General features: G+C 39.7%; 2 protein-coding genes across 12 annotated transcripts in view; one reads left to right on the top strand and one right to left on the bottom strand.

Annotated features, from left to right (window-relative positions):
• KDM1B (lysine demethylase 1B) overlaps positions 1-9,784 on the bottom strand; it is a 58,439-nt gene extending 48,655 nt beyond the window's left edge. For 2 of the 4 annotated variants that reach the window (XM_028478462.2, XM_024122064.3), the window contains exons 1-7: positions 9,654-9,784; positions 9,293-9,336; positions 7,956-7,995; positions 6,041-6,140; positions 5,051-5,178; positions 3,823-3,912; positions 3,172-3,283 (exon numbers count right to left, since the gene is read on the bottom strand). In XM_028478462.2, the coding sequence (XP_028334263.1) occupies positions 3,172-3,283; positions 3,823-3,912; positions 5,051-5,178; positions 6,041-6,127 (417 nt within the window). In that variant the 5' untranslated portion in view covers positions 6,128-6,140; positions 7,956-7,995; positions 9,293-9,336; positions 9,654-9,784. The remainder of the gene's footprint in view (positions 1-3,171; positions 3,284-3,822; positions 3,913-5,050; positions 5,179-6,040; positions 6,141-7,955; positions 7,996-9,292; positions 9,337-9,653) is intronic. The other 2 variants (XM_028478461.2, XM_024122063.3) reach the window with 2 other exon arrangements.
• A 223-nt stretch (positions 9,785-10,007) lies between these two features.
• Positions 10,008-20,063, top strand: part of TPMT (thiopurine S-methyltransferase) — a 26,580-nt gene continuing 16,524 nt past the window's right edge. The window contains exons 1-5 of one of the 8 annotated variants that reach the window (XM_055079405.1): positions 10,106-10,220; positions 12,845-12,938; positions 13,840-14,010; positions 15,399-15,582; positions 16,610-16,702. In XM_055079405.1, coding sequence (XP_054935380.1) covers positions 15,443-15,582; positions 16,610-16,702 — 233 coding nt within the window. In that variant the 5' untranslated portion in view covers positions 10,106-10,220; positions 12,845-12,938; positions 13,840-14,010; positions 15,399-15,442. Of the gene's footprint in view, positions 10,068-10,103; positions 10,221-12,844; positions 12,939-13,839; positions 14,011-15,398; positions 15,583-16,609; positions 16,703-20,063 lie in introns of those variants that run through there. The other 7 variants (XM_007118003.3, XM_055079408.1, XM_055079409.1 and 4 more) reach the window with 7 other exon arrangements.

The following is a 20,063-nucleotide window of genomic DNA, read 5'->3' on the forward strand; positions in this document are numbered from 1 at the left end:
GAATAGGAGAAAATATTTGCAAATCACTCATCTGATCAGGGCCCAGTATCCAGAATAGATAAAGAACACTCACAATTCAACAACAAAAAGACAAATAACCCAATTTAAAAATGGGCAAAAGACTTGAATAGACATTTCTCCAAAGAAGATATACAAATGCCAGCAAGCACAAGAAAAGATGCATTAGTCATTAGGGAAATGCAAATTAAAACCACAATGAGATACCACTTCACGCCCACTAAGACAGCTATAATTTAAAAAAATGGTAAACATGAGTTGGTGAGGATGTGGAGAAATCTGAACTCTCATACATTGCTGGTGGCAATGAGAGATGGTGCAGCAGTTAGCTATGGAAAAGAGTTATCAGCTCCTCGAAAAGTTAAACATAGATTTACTATGATCCAGCAATTTCATTCCTAGGAATGTATCCAGAAGAACTGAAAACAGATGTTCAAAAATATTTGTATACAAATATTCACAGCAGCACTGTTTGCAGTAACTAAAAGGTGGAGATGACCCAAATGTCCATCAACAGATGAAGGGATAAGTAAAATGTGGCAAATCCACAGAGTGGAATATTATTCCCCCATGAAAAGGAATGAGGTCCTAATACATGCTACAACAAGGATGATTCTCAAGGGCACTATGTTAAGTGAAAGAAGTCAAATATGAAAGGTCACATACTGCATGATTCCTTAATATAAAATATCCAAAATGGTAAATCCCTAAAGACAGAAAGCAGATTAGTGGTTGCCAGGGGCTGGAGGCAGGGAGGAATGGGAGGTGACTGCTGAATGGGCACAGGTTTCCTTTGTGGATGCTGAAAATGTTTTGGAATTAGACAGAGGTGGTGGTTGCACAACATTGTGAATGTATTAAATGCCATTGAGGTGTACACTTTAAAATGGTTAATTTTTTTTTTTTTTTTTTTTTTTTTTTTTTTTTTTTTTTGTGGTATGCGGGCCTCCCTCTGCTGCGGCCTCTCCCGTTGCGGAGCACAGGCTCCGGACGCGCAGGCCCAGGGGCCATGGCTCAAGATGATAACAGTAGGAGAAACTGGGTGAAGGATATACAGGAACTCTGTACTATCCTTGCAAAGTCTGTAATATACTTATTAGTACTGTACCAATGTTAAGTTCTTAGTTCAAAATATAATCCTGGTGTGTTAGATGATAACAGTAGGAGAAACTGGGTGAAGGATATACAGGAACTCTGTACTATCCTTGCAAAGTCTGTAATATACTTATTAGTACTGTACCAATGTTAAGTTCTTAGTTCAAAATATAATCCTGGTGTGTTAGATGATAACAGTAGGAGAAACTGGGTGAAGGATATACAGGAACTCTGTACTATCCTTGCAAAGTCTGTAATATACTTATTAGTACTGTACCAATGTTAAGTTCTTAGTTCAAAATATAATCCTGGTGTGTTAGATGATAACAGTAGGAGAAACTGGGTGAAGGATATACAGGAACTCTGTACTATCCTTGCAAAGTCTGTAATATACTTATTAGTACTGTACCAATGTTAAGTTCTTAGTTCAAAATATAATCCTGGTGTGTTAGATGATAACAGTAGGAGAAACTGGGTGAAGGATATACAGGAACTCTGTACTATCCTTGCAAAGTCTGTAATATACTTATTAGTACTGTACCAATGTTAAGTTCTTAGTTCAAAATATAATCCTGGTGTGTTAGATGATAACAGTAGGAGAAACTGGGTGAAGGATATACAGGAACTCTGTACTATCCTTGCAAAGTCTGTAATATACTTATTAGTACTGTACCAATGTTAAGTTCTTAGTTCAAAATATAATCCTGGTGTGTTAGATGATAACAGTAGGAGAAACTGGGTGAAGGATATACAGGAACTCTGTACTATCCTTGCAAAGTCTGTAATATACTTATTAGTACTGTACCAATGTTAAGTTCTTAGTTCAAAATATAATCCTGGTGTGTTAGATGATAACAGTAGGAGAAACTGGGTGAAGGATATACAGGAACTCTGTACTATCCTTGCAAAGTCTGTAATATACTTATTAGTACTGTACCAATGTTAAGTTCTTAGTTCAAAATATAATCCTGGTGTGTTAGATGATAACAGTAGGAGAAACTGGGTGAAGGATATACAGGAACTCTGTACTATCCTTGCAAAGTCTGGTTCCCCTGCATCGGCAGGCGGACGCGCAACCACTGCGCCACCAGAGAAGCCCTAAAATGGTTAATTTTATGTTAATTTTTTGTGAATTGAAAGTTATGTGGGGACTTCCCTGGTGGCGCAGTGGTTAAGAATCCGCCTGCCAAAGCAGGGGACACGGGTTCGAGCCCTGGTCCAGGAAGATCCCACATGCCACGGAGCAACTAAGCCTGTGTGCCACAACTACTGAGCCCAAGTGCCACAACTACTGAGCCTGCGCTCTAGAGCCCGTGCTCCACAACAAGAGAAGCCACCGCAGCGAGAAGCACACGCACTGCAATGAAGAGTAGCCCACCCTCGCCGCAACTAGAGAAAGCCCACTTGCAGCGATGAAGACCCAATGCAGCCAAAAATAAATAAATAAAATAAATAAATTTTAAAAATAGTTATGTGACTTTCACTTCAATTAAAAAATTTTTAAGTATGCAGAGAGAGCTCAAATTACCTGTAGTAGTAAATAAATTAGCAAATCATTTATTAAATGATGCTATATTTATATTATATATGCAATTGCTAAAATATGTTTTCAAAGAACGGCTAGATGGAAAAATGATATAAAGTTAAATTAATTAAAAAACTCAGCAAAAACTTACATACAAAGTATGATTTTAAACCTAATTAGGATTTGTATATAAAGCATGAAATTGTGCTTAAACATACACAGAAAAAACATGAATAGAAAAAAAGATGAGAAAGATACGCACCAAACTTAGCACTGACTATCACCAGCTGGTAATGAGTCTTTAGTTTCTTCTTTACACTATAGGTTGAATTATGTGCTTTTTCAACACATGTGATTTTTGAATTATGTGATATTTTGATTTTTCAAAATCAAAAATGTGATTTGCTTTAATAGTTACAGAAAGAATAAATGTAATTAAAGAAAACTTTCCTAAAAATTGGTATTTTCATCCATTCCTCTTGCATTTAGCTCTACAAATCCTTTACAGAACAGTAAAGCGTTATCTTCTTTACCCAGTAGGGAAGCTGCTGGTCTGCCATGAAAGCTTTGGGACTAGGTTCAGTTTTTCCATTGCTAGTCCATATTTTTTTCCATGTAGTATATTTGTCATATCCATCCTTATGGCTGAAAAAGAATAAAAATAAATATATCAAGCTATAAGTTATTCAGGTTTTCAAAACAGGTGGCAGAAATCTTACATAAAGGACTTAACCAGCCATATTATAAGGAGGGGGGTAGTTATCATGGCACCCATAAAACAGGTGGCATTCCTATCAGTTTTAGCACTTAAAACTATCAAGAAGGGATGGTTACCTGTCTGTCTAGCACCCTCTAGTTGTCAGCATCCTCCCCCTAATCTTTGCATTCTGCCCCCATGCATTGGCACAGAAGCAGCAGCTCCTAGATTTTTCAGAATTTGCAAACTTAGAATAACTGTCTCACAGCAGATGCTTTTTGAGCGCTGAGTGTGCACCCACATAAGCGTACACACATGCAAACTACAGCATCAAAGTCCTGGCCCACCGGTAGTCAGCACAGGTGTGGCTGAAACAGTGGAATAATTCAGTAAGCCTGGGGGCTCACTCATAACCATCTGACCCCCTCCACCACCCAAGCCACCATCCCTTCCACCACGGAAACCTCAAACAATTATCAGAACAAACCTTCTATAGTAATGGTCAAAGCATTCATTACAGAAATGCTCCCCACAGGAGAGGTGATACCACCGGGATGTGTAGCCATTTTTGGCACATCTGAAAACAGCAAAAACGGGTAGCTTTGGTAATGAATAAACATTTCTTCTCGTTTTTGTTTTTTTTTTAAACATTTATCAAATCATTTTTTTAACATTTATCAAATTGCTTTAAAAAAAAAATTAATCAAGCACCACCTAGGAGCCCATTTTGCCTTACCTCCAACAATCAGAATTACAACAACCAGAATTATAACGGGAATCCTAACAACCAGATTACAACAAGGGAAATGGAAAGGCCGACTTATACATAACAATGCATGGTGAGGACACAGGGACTTAGATCAGTGGTACCCATCAGAAGGGCCTGGGACTTAGCAGTTTTATCAAGACTCCACAGAGTGATGATAGGGTTTTAGACATGAAAGAAGGGATGCCAGTGGCCTTGCTGCATGTGAGTGAAGGAGCGAAGTGTGGTCTTTAGTAATAACATCTGGCCCGATACTAAACAGTGAACGAATCTGGCCAGCTGGAATGGGACCATCCAGCAGGCAATCTAGTAAATATAACCTACCACACAGCCAATCATGTAGTAAAAGAATGAAATATAATGCCACTATGAACAGTAACACCACCACCTCTTTGTGATTAAAAAAACAAAACAAAAAACCAAAAACAACAACAACAACAAAACCCAGGATATGTTTTCCAGGTTTTACTGAATGTTAACTGAAGATTTTTCTCTGGAAATAAAAGGTTATGCTTGAGTCATCCTAATAAAAATGGCAAGAGTACAGTTAGCTACACAGCTTTAATGAGACCTGTATATATCTGTTGGAGGAGAAGGTATGTTATATGAGGGAGAAAAGCAGCAGAGGGAAATAAGCATATACTTGTCTCTCCAGGGAGGTCAAGGTTCTCTCTCCTCTGCCCCCACCTCTTACCCCCATCCCATCCTCAAACTGTCCCCCCTGCCATCCCCTACCACCAGAGGTACAGCCATTGTGGATGGGACTGGAGGACACGGACTGGCAGAGCAGAGCTCTGGGCAGAGCTGGGCATGCTGTATACAAAATGGGCAGGCAATGTCTCTGTTGTTGGATAACAAGTATCTCTATGTATATTCAGGAAGACTATCTTTGAGGATGAATACTCTCACCCGCAGGAAGGTGAGACCAAGACCCGCCATCTAAACAGACCTTTCAGAAGCGCTGGCAAAGCACACAGGACACGCGGCTGTACAGCCGGCTTTTTCGCATTTCCTGTACTTCTTCTCTGACCCACCATCTTCATCCTCGTCTGTCGTCTCTGTGGCCTTTTTCTTAGCCTGAGAAAGAACCAGCTGAGGTTAAGAGTACACCGGCAGGGCCAAAGGTAAAGGCGGTGGGAGGTTTACTACTGAAATCACTTCCATGTTAGAAGTTCTAAACGTGAAGATCAACAGCATCCTGGCAGTGGGGGAGGGGATGATGATACAGCCATTTCCCTGAGACTGCACTGTGCAAATAACTCGCTAATTTGCTAGAAATTTAGAACTAGCACTTTGACAACAGTTCTTTGAGCAGAGAACTAAAATGCATATGAGCTTCTCTTAGGAAAAAGCTGTTTCAACTATACTTCAATAAAAAAAAAAAAAATATTTTAAAAGCTGTATCATCAAAAATAAAAGCCACTCTCAAATTAAGATTTTTTTCTTTACTTAGAGCAGTTATATCCTCTCAGTATTATAGATTTTAAAAACCAGACAAATTCCAGAAAAACAATTACATCATTCCATATTTTTCTTTAAAAAAAAAAAAAAAAAAAAGTCCTACAAGAGAGATGGCAGCAAGTAACCTGCTAATAGCACCCAACCAACTACAAGCTGAGGTCCAAATTCCTATGAATGACACCAAGTGAAGCATGATCTGGCCCCAGCTCATATCCTGGAGGCAACCCTACAGCTGTGATTCTCTGAACACCCCATGCTGATTCACACTCTGCGCCTTTTATCTCTGCAGTTCCCTCTGCAAGATACACTTTTTTCCTACATTCTATCACTTTATCACACTGATTGTCCCAAGGTGAATTTCTCCACTAGACTGCAAGCCCCTTGAGGGCTGGAATTATATCAACTCTAATTCTTCAGTCCCAATCACAATAAGCCTGTTGTTCAAAACAGGTGCATTGAATGAACAAATGAGTGATACCTGCCTACCGGAGCTCCTCAACGGAAGGCTATCTGGAGAATGATCAAAAGGTGCTTTTTTCTTTGTCCTCCCCCGTGGGGTTGCCATTGTATCAGAAAATCTGGAAAACAAACAAACAAACAAACATTAAATATTAGCATCTGCTAATACTTTCAACACTCTGGAGTCAAGTTATTATGTAATTTAGTTGGTAAGAGTATATGTTCCGCAGTCAGACGGCCTGAGTGTGAAGCTATTGCTTTCAAGTTACTCAAGCTCGCTAAGACTACACCTCAGTGTTCTCATATATAAAATGGGCACAGCCAGAGTGTACCCGAGCATTGGTGTGAAGATTAAGTAAAATAACTAATTTAAAGCACCAGGCCTGGTATAAGTACTCAGTAAATGTTATCCATTAGTAGTATGTACATTTACATATAAAAATGAGAAACACACCACACGAATGACCAATAAACAACTGACACTACTGTTTATAAAATTCAGTGAGTAAAAATATCTCATTTTTGTTTGTAATATTCCTATCTCACTGCATCTTCTTAGTTCCTGAATTTTGCTCTCTTATTATACTTTAAAAAGAACACTCATTCATTCCTTCTCAATAAAACCCAACATATAAATCTCAGGCACACTGTCTAGTCACTACTGAATACAGGTATCTGGGTTAGATAATCACTAATATCTTCCACTGGACAAATTTTATGAGTTCTCAAACTAGTCTAATAATAGCACAGTTAAAGAAACATTAAGAACCAAAAGTCTACATGAAAAATAATGCATAAAACCATGAATGATTAAGTTATCATATTAGTATTTTTTCAATTAAATTCGATAAGGAATGAAAAATGCTTAGCGTAAGTACTCAATAGTGTATGTATCCTACAATTATCACACATCTCCGTCCCTGATCCATATTTACTACACACACATACACTCACAGAAAACAATAGCATGAGAAATAAACAGGATATACCTATGGATAAGAAAATGGAAAGTAGAAAAGTGTTTTTATCTTAAGATATAAATCCCACATATATGATCTTAATCTTGGGGAAAAGCTTTAAAGGGCCTGTAGTCCTATTGTTTCACTATAAACTGTAATCCTACAGTTTGCACTAACAGTCATAAGCGCATTTTTCATGGATTATTAACATCACGTGTGAAGACTTTCAGTCTGCCATCTATAACTTTGAGAAATCTTGATACCGATGTTATGGATGGTTTTTCTTTGACTCAGTCTTCACTTTCTCAAAACCATTATGTTAGTTGTGAACAAACATACCTTATGCATATTCTGAAATGCATTACAGTTCTTTAACCATTAAAAAAAATTGCCATTAGTGCCACAGCACTCATTATACAGTTGGATAAAGAACTAATGATTTTAAAAGTACTACTGTCTACCTATAATTCTTATACCCAGAGAAGGCTTTCTGGATCACATTTTCAAAATTTTGTCCAATCTAACCAATCTTTTTATGTAAAACATATATCCCACATATTCATAAAATGAACCATGAATAAAGCATGTGTAAACATGTACACAGTATACCTTAAGTATTGCAGCAAAAATATTTGAGTCTAATGTGGGGTTTAGGAACATAAATAAAATCAGGTTCATACAACATTTGACAGTGTTACCTGGGCAAGCAAGCTCTCCCAGAAGAAAGCATAGATTCTGGAAATTTCATCAAACATTTTAACCCAACTGTATACTGAAAAAGATGTATTTGATTGCAATGAAGAATGATGTAATTCAAGAAATGGTTAAGAGAAAATGAAAACATTAGCTATAAAAGTCATTAAGAAATCTGTGTTGTCTAGGAAAAATATGATTGAAGATTTTTAGGGCAGTAATTTTGTCTCAGTTATTTATACAATTAACAGTTATGTACCTTCATCCTTTTTTGACACTTACTGTAATCTCTGTATTTTCACTTTTGCTGGGTTCTTGGGGGCTTAAAATAGATGAAAAAAATTTAAGTTGGAAGGACTACAGTTAATTGTGCTTTTAAATATAGTCTTAGAAATATGATCAAAAGTGTCATTAAAACAAATTAGTTACCGGAAGTGCTTTCCCACCTGGTTCTTCAAATTAATAAACTCACCTAACGTTAAGTATGATCAATTTGTTTCAGGTTCAATATGACTTTATAGGCATGTTTCTTCCTAATTTTAAATTCATAGCTTTGGTTTTCTTTCAATGTGACAAAAGAAAGAAAAAAATGGTTGGGGGGGCATAAATATATAGGTGAATATATCAATGTCTAGATTTCTACTTTAATAATTCCCAGGATTTTTTCAGAAGTAGCTTATTCAAAAAACTTTTTAAAAAGACACAGATTTCATAAAACTATGAATCTAAAGAACTCCAGGTTGGAATAAAAATTTATAGTGGTGTTAGAATAATTTCTCAAAACTGGACAAAATACTAGAAACTTCTTCAGAGACAAAAGGAGCAAAAGTTTGCCTTTGGGCCACCTGAAATTCTACCCCCAATAATCAAATTTTCCGAAATATGGATCCAGTTCAATTGCCCGAATGCTTTGTTGACTACTTTCTCTTCGTGGAAGATAATTAATTATTAATGGTCATTTTCTCCTGTACCTCCTGACGAAACCGTCCCTCCGACTCGCCTTCCTTCTACTAAAATAGGTTTAAAAAACCAAAAAAAACCCAAAAAGCCAAAGTGTAAAAGCCTCGAGTTGTGTGTGCACAGGTGGAGTGACGGATCTCCCCAAAGGAGTCTGTGGACGCCCGTACGCTCTCCCGAGGGAGGGCTGGGCCTCCAGCTGGCTAGGTTCCAGATCACGGAACCCCAACTCATTACAGCTGGGCCTGCCCTTTCCTTCCTCTTTCACCTGCCGGCTGCTAGGCTGTTAACTAACAGCTACCGTAATCGGGCTGCCCCCTAGGGGTCCCTGGTCCCGGCGGAGTTACCCCAGCAACCTGGCAATGCCGATAGCGTCTCAACGCATGGTCGCGGCGCCGCAGTCGAACTAATACCACCTGCGAGGCCGTGCCGGCTCCTCGCCGCCACGCTCTCGGCTGGGAAGAACAGCCAGGGAGTTCCTACTCCCGGACTGTGGGTCCCCCCCCTACTCCCCGCAGCATGTACTCCCCAGGTGACAGGGAACTGACAGCCCCCAGGAGGGAGCCCCAACGTTCCCTGTGCCAGATGCAGCCGCCTCGCTTTCTGAAAAGCTTTCTCTTCTCTTCTCCGAAGTCGAAGAAGCAAAGCCTCCCGGGGCTCACCTTTGCGCTGGAGGCGTGCAAGGAGTCGCGGCGAGAAGGCACCGCTGTACAGAAAGGAAATATTGCGGGGAGGGGGGGTTAGGAGAAACCCGCAGCACCGTGATGAACCGGGGAACCCGGTCGCTGCAACACCCCAGCCTGGGAATTCCCCCTTCCTCAGGCTGGGTTCCCCACCTCTCACCCCCTACCAATCCCGAGAAGGAGGTATAGCCCCGAGGGCACCGGTCCGCCTCCCACCCGGGCAAGGAGCGCTGCACAGGGGCAGGAGAGCGTGCACCCCGGCCAAGCTGCTTTGTGCAGAGCTGTCACCTGAAATCCACCGCCGCCCCCACGCCCGTCCCCGAAGCCGCGTGCCCCCCACCTCAGAGCGCAGGCGAGACCTCGCGCGCCGCCCGGGGCTGCTGGCGCCTCTCCGGAGCCGCGCGCCGAGCGCACAAGACGGCAGGACCCGCGCCGCGAGCCGCAGTCCCCGCTCTGCCGCCGCCGCCGCTGCTTCCGCCCCTGTCACGACGTGACCCGGGGTGGGAGGAGCCGGCGGGACGAGGGAGGAGTAGGGTCCCCGCCTTCGCCTTCGCCGCGCTACTCGCCCCGCCCTGGCCATTTCCGCTGCTGAGCAAGCCGGGGAGCTTGGGGAGCGGGGCGGGGTCTGTGCGCCGCGGGAGGGGCGGGTCCGGGGGCGGGTCCAATAGCAGGGCTGAGCCTGGGGCTTAGGGACTCAGCGGGTGAGGCCCGCGGCAGCGCCAGAACCAGCAGCAGGCGGCGGACAGCGCACAAGGTAGGCTCCGCCGGGTGCAGAGAGGGTGCGATGACCAATGGGACGTTTGCTAGGTGTGAGTGTGTGATCGGACTCCGGAACGGGGCGTCCCAGCCATCCGCGCCCTGTAATGGGCTCAGGGAGCCTAGTGGGAACGGAGAATAACGAGATCAGGTAGTGAATGACATTTCTGAGTCCATGGTTAAAGTGACCCCAAAGCATTGTCGGGTATTGTTGATTTTAAGAAAAGAGAAATACTTGCCGGGACAGTGAGGGGAGATGGGGTGCTGTAAATATTGTCTTGCTCCATGGTAATTGCATAGGTTGTATGCATGTATAAAAATTCACTGAGCCATACTCTTAAAATTTGTGCACTTTAGGGAAGTTATTCTTCAATTTACCAAAATTTTAAAATAAATCTAGAGCAGAAACATGATTTTTTGAAAAGGTGAGGAGGAAACCAGTCTTGGAAGTCCACCCAAGGAGAACTTGGGCGACCAAACTAGCACATCTGCTATTTCTGTGTATGGGTAAGAATGATTGTGAAATTTGCCTTTCCTGATTCTTAAAATTTTGCACTTTTATCTTGCTTATAGAAAGGAACTCTTTATTTCTCCAGAAAAGGATATGGACAAGTTAAGTACAGGTTGAGAAGCTATGAGAACACCTAAGAAGTGATTAAGTTATATTCATGATGTTAAGTTATATTTCAAGTTTGTGTAAGAGGGGTGGAGTTGAACAATTACAGGCTGCCCTGGCTCAGTGATAAAATTATGCTTCCCTTTTGTTTTAAGCAAAGAACTGTTTATGAAGGCTCAAGTTCAGGTTCCAAAGTTTCTGGCTGAATGTGGAAATGGGAAAACTGCAACTCTCTTTTGCTTTTCTGTACCCAGTACATCAGATACTTCCCTCTGACCTCTCAGAAAAACCTGAGCGTCACCTCTTGACATCGTCAGGGCCTTGCAAAAGCCATTTGTTAACAAATGTTTGCTGGGAAGTGAATTTGTGTTCGCAATTCCGAGAGAGGTGCCTTCTCCTTAAATCCTAAGCACACTGAAGCTAAATTTTGCCATAAAGGGAACTTTTCCTTGAATAACTGCTTTTCCATGAATAATGATTCATGGATGAATCATTAAATTAACACCACCAAGAATAGCCTGCTAGTGTAATCCAAACTAAATTAGTTTCACTAATGACTCAAAGGATATGTTACAACTGTTGTGTTGTATCATCCTTACATGACAAATTTCACGTTGAAAGGACAGACATTTTCCTCATACCTTCAGGTAGATTTGCAGTTATGTTCACATGTCCTTTTTTTCTCAGTTCCCTTTGTAAAAGGGGGGGAAAAAAAGGAACAGAGTGTTGCTCATCATCCGGTTATACTAAGGGTTAAATCACAACCCCCTGCAGAGGGTGAGTACCCCAGGCGATTTAGGACTTCAGGAGGGAAAATAAGGGTGAGGCATTCTGTGTTTTGTATAAACGGCCCTTAGATAGCATGCCTCAGGGAGAATTTCAATGGCCCCAGATTCTTGCATCTTCTTGTACATAGAAATCACTAAAATCATTAACTTGAGGTATCTGTTCATTGTGATTAGCAGTAATCTTTTACCAAGATGTATGCTAGACTACATGTTTTTCCTAGTCAAAAAAAAAAATCTTATACATGTGGAACATATATATTTGGAGCAGTTCCTCAGAGGTATCTGAAAGGCTCTCTCCCAGGCTATCATCCTCAGTAAGGTCCCCGAATAAAATTGAAACTCACAACTCTTATGTTGTGTGTTTTTCTTTAGGTCAACGCCTTTGTGTGCATTTTCCCATACCAAAAAAAAAAAGCTATAAGAAAATTATTTGAAAATGCAAACTTGTGGGGTAGAGACGGGATATTGAATCTGTGCATCTACTTTTGCTTCCTCCTGAAACTCCACCAAAACAACAGCAGGATTTTTTTAAAAAATAAATTTATTTATTTTATTTAATTATTTTTGGCTGCGTTGGGTCTTCGCTGCTGCCCGCGGGCTTTCTCTAGTTGCGGTGAGCGGGCTTCTCATTGCGGTGGCTTCTCTTGTTGCGGAGCACGGGCTCTAGGCGCGCGGGCTTCAGTAGTTGTGGCACTTCGGGCTCAGTAGTTGTGGCTTGCGGGCTCTAGAACACAGGCTCAGTAGCTGTGGCGCACGGGCTTAGTTGCTCCGCAGCATCTGGGATCTTTCCGGACCAGGGCTCGAACCCGTGTCCCCTGCATTGGCAGGCGGATTCTTAACCACTGCACCACCAGGGAAGTCCCAACAGCAGGATTTTTAAAGACATAAAGGGAAGACAGAAGAGAAGATAAAAGCAATAAAAATTTGAAACCTAGAAAGCAGATGGACGTGTGATAAAGGATTTTGCAGACTGAAGAAAGCTAAATTCTAAACCAGCAACGGGGAAAGCCGATGAGCAATCCTATTTGCATTATAGAATGCCCCAATGCTCAGGAATTAGCAGCACCAGGTACCTCAGGAAGATGGAAGGGTATGGCTGAAATTAGGAGGATTGCTTGAAATTCTGGTTCCTAAAAGGCTAAGTCCCCAGATCCCTTTCCCAATTCCCTGCAACCAAGTATCTCTTCTTCACCACACCAGCAGAATTTGGGGGGTTTATTCCCTGGAGAGGGTATACTCTTTGGACTGGGAAGATACAGTTCACAGTTGGGGATGGGAGTACCATACTGAAAATATGGGGATTAACTGAACACAGGCAAACTGAATGCTGGGGCCCTTTCCCACTTTTATCCTTTTCTCCTGTGAATATAGAACCATGGTCCCAAGGACTCAAACTTTCAACGGGAATTTGGAAGTCCATCTATGGGAAGTCTGACGAGTCCAAAGAAAATACAGATAATGACATGTAAGTTTCCAAATAATATCTATTCACATCATCCTACAGAGAAGCTTACAGTCAATAAGCCCCATCCACAAACTTAAACTTATAATCAGCTTTTTGGTATTTACTCTTAAATGTGAGTAGATAATAAGAATTGCTAGGAATTTGAGGACAGTCACTAGTTTGAAAGATAGAAGACAAAACCAACAGAAAAAATGACTCAGTAACAGACCATGCAGATAAATAAGAGAAAATATTATATACATTCTATACATGAAATAACAACAAAATAAAATGAAAAGAGAACATCAGAAACAAAAAGGAGCTCTTGAAAATTAAAGACTTGAGAGCAGAAAAGAAAAACTAAATAGCCAGGTAGAAAGATGAAAATAAGGTGGGCTGTCAGAAAACAGGACAAAACGATGAAGAGTTGGAAAATAGAAAAAAATATGAGAAATTTAGAGCACTAGGTCAGGAGGTTCTACAACCATAAAAAGGGGTCCGAGAAAGAGAAATAGAAAAAAAGGACCAAAATCATCATCTGAATAATTCAAGAATTTTTCCATAATTGAAGGATATGAGCTTCCAGATTAAAAGAAGTCAGCCAGATGGATGAAAGTAGACCCAGGATAAGGCATAGAATTATGAAATTGCAAAAACTAAGGGGCAAAGAGAAGCTTTGAGAGAGAGAAAAATATTGGCCACATGGAAAATATCAAGATCCAAATGTCTTTGAATTTAAGCAGTAACTCTACAAGCTAGAAGACAAGGGAATGATTTCTTCAGAATTGTGAGAGACAATGTTTTCTAACTAAGAATTCTTACCCAGCAAAACTATACATCGAGGATGGGGAATAAATAGTGTGAAGACATTTTATACATGCAGAATTGCCAAAAACCTTTTCTCCCACGCACTCTTTCTCAGAAAACTGCCGAAGGTTGTATTTTACCAATATAAGGGTGGTAACCAAAAAAAAAGAAAATAGCCAATAAAGGAAACAGGAGACTCATCAAAAGATAAGAAGGAAGGCTCCAGGATGGTGATAAAGAAAGATCGCAGAAGGCTGGTTGTGTACCAGGAGAAGACAGCATCCAGGTCAGAAAGCTCTTCTCTGAGATGATGTCATATTGATAGGATATCTGATAACCGAAGAGATTGAGAGTGTATTGACAGGAGATTGGGAGAACTTAGAGTTGAATTAGTAATAAATATATGGAAATTTTATAAATGAAAAAGCCAGATAGTTATTAATTATAGAATAAAAAGTTGTACAGAAAAGGAAAAGTAATCATAGAATTCTATATGGCTTACCTGTGAATAGTATTTACCTAGTCATTATAATGTGAACTTGAAAGGATAGGAAAAATGAGAAGGTGGTGTGTGTGTGTTGGGAAGTTGAAAGAGGACTAAATGCTTATCTTTTCTAGATGCTTCCTAGAAATAAAAAATTAAGAAGATACAAAATAAGCATGCTTATAATGTGAACTTGAAATGTTTAATCACGAATATGCTATATCTATATGGAAAGGATAGGAAAAATGAGAAGGTGGTGTGTGTGTGTTGGGAAGTTGAAAGAGGACTAAATGCTTATCTTTTCTAGATGCTTCCTAGAAATAAAAAATTAAGAAGATACAAAATAAGCATGCTATTTGAGTTATAGTTCAAGATTCAGCTAAAAGAGTTAAAGATGTTTGTCTCTCATTGGAAATGGAGACTGCTGCTTTCATAACTCTGTTGAACTCTTTGAATTGTGTGCATTATAACATTGATTAAAAAAATAAGAAGTAAACATTAAAGGAAATTTTAAAAATTAAAGAGTGTGATGCTAGGAAAGATTCTAAGCTTACAAAAGTTATAATGCCTGTTTTCTTTTTTTTTTGTCCTCTCTCTTTTTTTTAAACTTAAATTCTTTTACTCTAAGATGTAATTCAATTTATTTAAAGATCTTTCCTAATGTGTATTATGAGGTATGCCTCTACCATCAGACTCACTGAAAAGTAATTTTTTGCATAACTTTTGCATGAATATTGAAATATTTTTTCTAAAGCCATACTGCTGGGACTTCCCTGGTGGCACAGTGGTTAAGAATCCGCCTCCCAATGCAGGGGACACGGGTTCGAGCCCTGATCTGGAAGATCCCACATGCCGCGGAGCAACTAAGCCCACGTGACACAACTACTGAGCCTGTGCTCTAGAGCCCACGAGCCACAACTACTGAAGCCCGCGTGCCTAGAGCCCGTTCTCCGCAACAAGAGAAGCCACTGCAGTGAGAAGCCCACGCACCGCAACGAAGAGTAGCCCCCACTTGCTTCAACTAGAGAAAGCCCGCGAGCAGCAACAAAGAACCAACACAGCCAAAAATTAATTAATTAATTAAAAAATAAAATAAAAGCTGTACTGCTGAGAATAATAGGTTTTTACTTCATTCATCAATAGAATTGAAATGCACTTAAGTGACAACCTTGCAAACATTTTCTACTTAGGCATTGGAGACATTTGTTTCTGAGTCAAAGCTATCTGCGAAACCATGGCTAATACAAGAACAGTACTTGATGCTGAAGAGTACCCCGACACTGAGGTACAGAAAAACCGAGTGCTAACTCTGGAAGAATGGCAAGAAAAGTGGGTGAATCACAAAATTGCATTTCACCAAGAACGAGGACATCAGTAAGAAATGTTTACGTTTCTTTATATCAAATGTTGGTCTATAACAGAAATGCTCTATCAGAAGCTGACTTTGGAAATAGAAATAATATAGATACCCATTATTTGATTTTAAGATGCACATTTTTAGTTTTTCACATTGGAGCATCTCTGAAATCAGGATGCATCTGTGGCATGTCATAGTTGAATTGGCAGTGATATTTCTTCCCATGGAGTATAAATAATGGCGCGACTTAACAGTTGATGACATCTTAGATTTATGAAATATGTCTTTTTTTAATCCCCTATAACATTTATTTGTTGGGCATACATGTTTATACATACGCAGATGCTCAAGTTACATTAATGCTGGCATCTCTTTATGCTGAAAAGTGGTGGTGTTCTGACTTTGCTTTCCAATAGCATGTGTTCAGATGTTAAAGTATTATCTATATGGTGGAAGAAGAGAAGGTGAGAGAAATTAATAAGTGAGCTGAATGCTAAGCAATGTAATAGTAGTAGTAGTAGTGGGCTTCGAAGCAGCAGCAATAAAGATGGGTCATTGTTGAGTAAAGTGGTCGTGACAGATGTTCCTTCTTCCAGGCAGCCACCTTGACTGCCCAGGGGACATCATTATTATTATTACATTTGAACACTAAGTAATAGTTAGGGTATCATCCTAGAACCACTGTATGAGTTATCTCTGTCATGTAGCTGGCCTTAGAAGACACACACACACACACGTATACATTTTCAAAACATATCAACCAAGGAAAAAATAACTTTTTATGTTTAATTACTAATCAGGAAAGCCCCAAGTTTGAGTCACATTAACTGCTCGCTAGTTACCTGACTGAGCAAGTTGCTTAACCTTCCTGTTTCTTCATGTATAAACTGGAGATTTTCATGAATAACGTTACCTACTTCATAAAGTTGTTGGGAAATATTAAGTGAGGTAATACATGAAATGTACTTAGCATTGTAAAATTGTAGTCCTTTCCTCTGTGTCTTGGGCTAATTAAAACAAACAATTTTTTTTTTTTCTCCCCAGGCTATTAAAGAAGCATTTGGATACTTTTCTTAAAGGCGAGAAAGAACTGAGGGTATTTTTTCCTCTTTGTGGAAAAGCAGTTGAGATGAAATGGTATGAGCTGATAAGCATCAACGTACTTCCTTGTCTTGATGATAAACACTTTGGGTGAATAATAGGATGTAAGTTTAAAAAGTTCCATTCTCAGGAAGTGCACAGGGATTCTATATTTTTAGTAGACTAATACTGATGGGTTCATAGAGGTAATATTCTCAAACAGGAAGACAGTGCAGAAACAGAGGGGAGAACTAGTCTTTCTGTATTGAGTTTCTAAACAAAAGAATTAGTCTACGACCAAAGTGGTGGGGGAGGCCGAGGATGGGACCAGCCTTCCCTCTTAAATTTCCTTCATCTTTTTGCGTGGTTTAGTTTTTGTAGGTGGTTTTGGAATGTAACTAAGTTAATTTTAGGTATTTTAAATAGAGGTGGACAGAAAAGCCCAAAATGAATTACAGCTTTTTGGCAAAACCGTGTATAGTCCACAGTTCAACTCAACTCTCCCGTCCCTCTACGAACACATAGGAGGTTTTGTTTTCATGAATCATTGCTAATAAAACCAGTGATAAAGACAGTATTTCTAGGGCTTCCCTGGTGGTGCAGTGGTTGAGAGTCCGCCTGCCGATGCAGGGAACACGGGTTCGTGCCCCGGTCCGGGAAGATCCCACATGCCGCGGAGCGGCTGGGCCCGTGAGCCATGGCCGCTGAGCCTGCGCGTCCGGAGCCTGTGCTCCGCAACGGGAGAGGCCACGACAGTGAGAGGCCCGCGTACCGCAAAAAAAAAAAAAGAATTTCTTGTTAGTAATTCTCTGTGAAGAGAATTCACTTTAATTCACAAGCCACTGTCACTATGGGTTACCCTAAAGTCACAAACCTGGCAATCGTTTCCTATACAGAATTTGTTGTAATGATAATTTACAGACGCTATCGTACATGCCAAGACATAAGCTTGTATAAGCTTGAACGTTGGGAACTTCGATCGTCAAGCAGGAAAAAAAAATAAAATATATGAAAATAATTAGTAAATGAAAAATATAGTAACTTAAAAATGCTCTCTTCCCTACATAAATACAGGTGGGCAAACTACAGAACATGTGTGCATTGGGAGTGGATTTCTGAGCGGGGTCGGTGGCATTTTTGCAGCCAGCCCCCTGCTCCCTCAACTTGTAGCTGAGAGCATTTGTGAGTGGCTGCTGTGGCTTAAGATTCTAGGGTAGCCACGAAATTGAGAACATTATATCCTAACCAACTCACTGAACCAGAAGAAAGAATTACTTTGCAAACTACCTGCAAGAAAAACATTAACTCTATGAGCAGATTGTCTTATTGCTGTGTCATAAGTGATAACAACCTAGTTCTAGCAGAGGCTTTGAGACAAGGTTAGAAAATGGTATGATGAAACAGCCAATTAAATGTGATTGTTGAAGATTTAGGGTCTAAAGTCCTTTGTAATAAAAATGCCAGAACTAAGCTACTGTAATTGTATAAAAGTTATTATATTAGAGGATTTTTCACTTATGTAACAAATTTGTGTATTAAGGTCTATATGGATATCAGATGTGAGTAGATAAACTATGAGCTGAAGCCCAAAAGCATTAACATAAAATGTTTAAGACATTTCCTTAGGTTTTGGTTTTCTTTTAGGACAATATATTCCAGTATAATCCAGCCTATGCCAGTCTATAGTAGGCTATGGTTCATTTTTCCATATGTTGAGTAGAAGTAAAAATCGATGCAGCTGGTTTGGGTAACTTTTTTGTTTATAACTTCAAAAAATGTATGGAGAATTAAAAAAATATTCCATGTATGTTAACTTACAAATTTCCCAGGAAATGTGAAAGACAGGTTATTAATATGTATGTTTTAGAACTATAAACAGTTCATGTTCTGACCACATTGAAAGTGTGTCCTCTTGTGTAGGGAATAGATACCATCAGTTCTGCTATTGTTCAATTGTTTTGAAAATGCTAATTGCATTCTAACTCCACTGATACATTAAGGAACAATTTGAGCATGGTTTGAATTTCACATCTGCTTATATGTAATTTTGTCTGCAAGAGACATGAGGTGAAAGCAGATAACAACACCCAGCTCTACTAAGCCGTGTATAAATAGACAAAATGCACCCATGCACAAACCTCAACTATCTCCCAGATACCTCAGTTCACCTCGATGTGCTGTGAGCCACTTGCTCCCATCCACAGCCAGTGCTGGAACTTTCCATGTCTGCCAATAATCCCCCTTCCATTACTTTACAATAACTTGAAAGCTGCAGCCCTTCCAACGCCTACAAGTCTACAAATAAACTTCAGGTCTCTCTCAAGGTAAAGTGCCATGTTGTAGTATTTATATATTTTGTAGCCATTTAACATGTAAAACTGTGCCACCATGTCTATTAGGTTCTTGTCGTTTTTCTTTTTAGTGTGGCACTAAGTTTTTTTTTCTTGAGTACTATTTAATCCATTTTATTTCTAAATACTGTTTAATTGCATATCATTGAGAAAATCCTGATTCACAGAGATGAGTTATGGGTTCTTGTTTTTCTTTTTAGTGTGGCACTAAGTTTTTTTTTCTTGAGTACTATTTAATCCATTTTATTTCTAAATACTGTTTAATTGCATATTATTGAGAAAATCCTGATTCACAGAGATGAGTTATGGCAAATGTGCAGCAGCTTTTTCTTAAAAAAAAAACCTTTTTAAAAATTAAGGTATAATTGACATACAACATTATGTTAGTTTTAGGTATACAACATAATGATTTGATTTTTTTTTTTTTTTTTTTTTTGCGGTACGCGTTTGATATTTGTATATACATATATTGCAAAATGATCACCCCAATAAATCTAGTTAATCAATACATGGTTACAGAACTACATAGTGTTGTGTGTGATAAGAACTTTTAAAATCTACTCTCTTAGCAGCTTTCAAATATGCAATACAATGCTACCAACTATAGTTACCATGTTGTACATTACATCCCCATGACTTATTTATTTTATAACTGAAAATTTGTACCTTTTGACTTCCTTCACCCATTTCACCCATTGCTCACCCCGGCCTCTGGCAACTACCAATCTGGTCTCTTTATCTATGAGCTTGTTTCTGGTTTTTTGTTTTCTTTTGATTCCACATATAAGTGAGATTATAAGCTGTTTGTCTGTGTCTGACTCATTTCACTTAGTATAATGCCCTCAGAGTCCATCCATTTTGTCATAAATGGCAAGATTTCAATTGTTTATGGCTGAATATACTCCATTAGGACAAAGTTGTTTAATGTGTACTCCAACCCCCATTTTCCCCATAAGCCTCATGATTTATTTATTTATTTATTTATTTTATTATTTTTTTTGCGGTACGCGGGCCTCTCACTGTTGCGGCCTCTCCCGTTGCGCAGCACAGGCTCCGGACGCGCAGGC

The sequence above is a fragment of the Physeter macrocephalus genome, chromosome 18, assembly GCF_002837175.3.
Source record: "Physeter macrocephalus isolate SW-GA chromosome 18, ASM283717v5, whole genome shotgun sequence".
NCBI classification, from domain to species: domain Eukaryota; kingdom Metazoa; phylum Chordata; class Mammalia; order Artiodactyla; family Physeteridae; genus Physeter; species Physeter macrocephalus.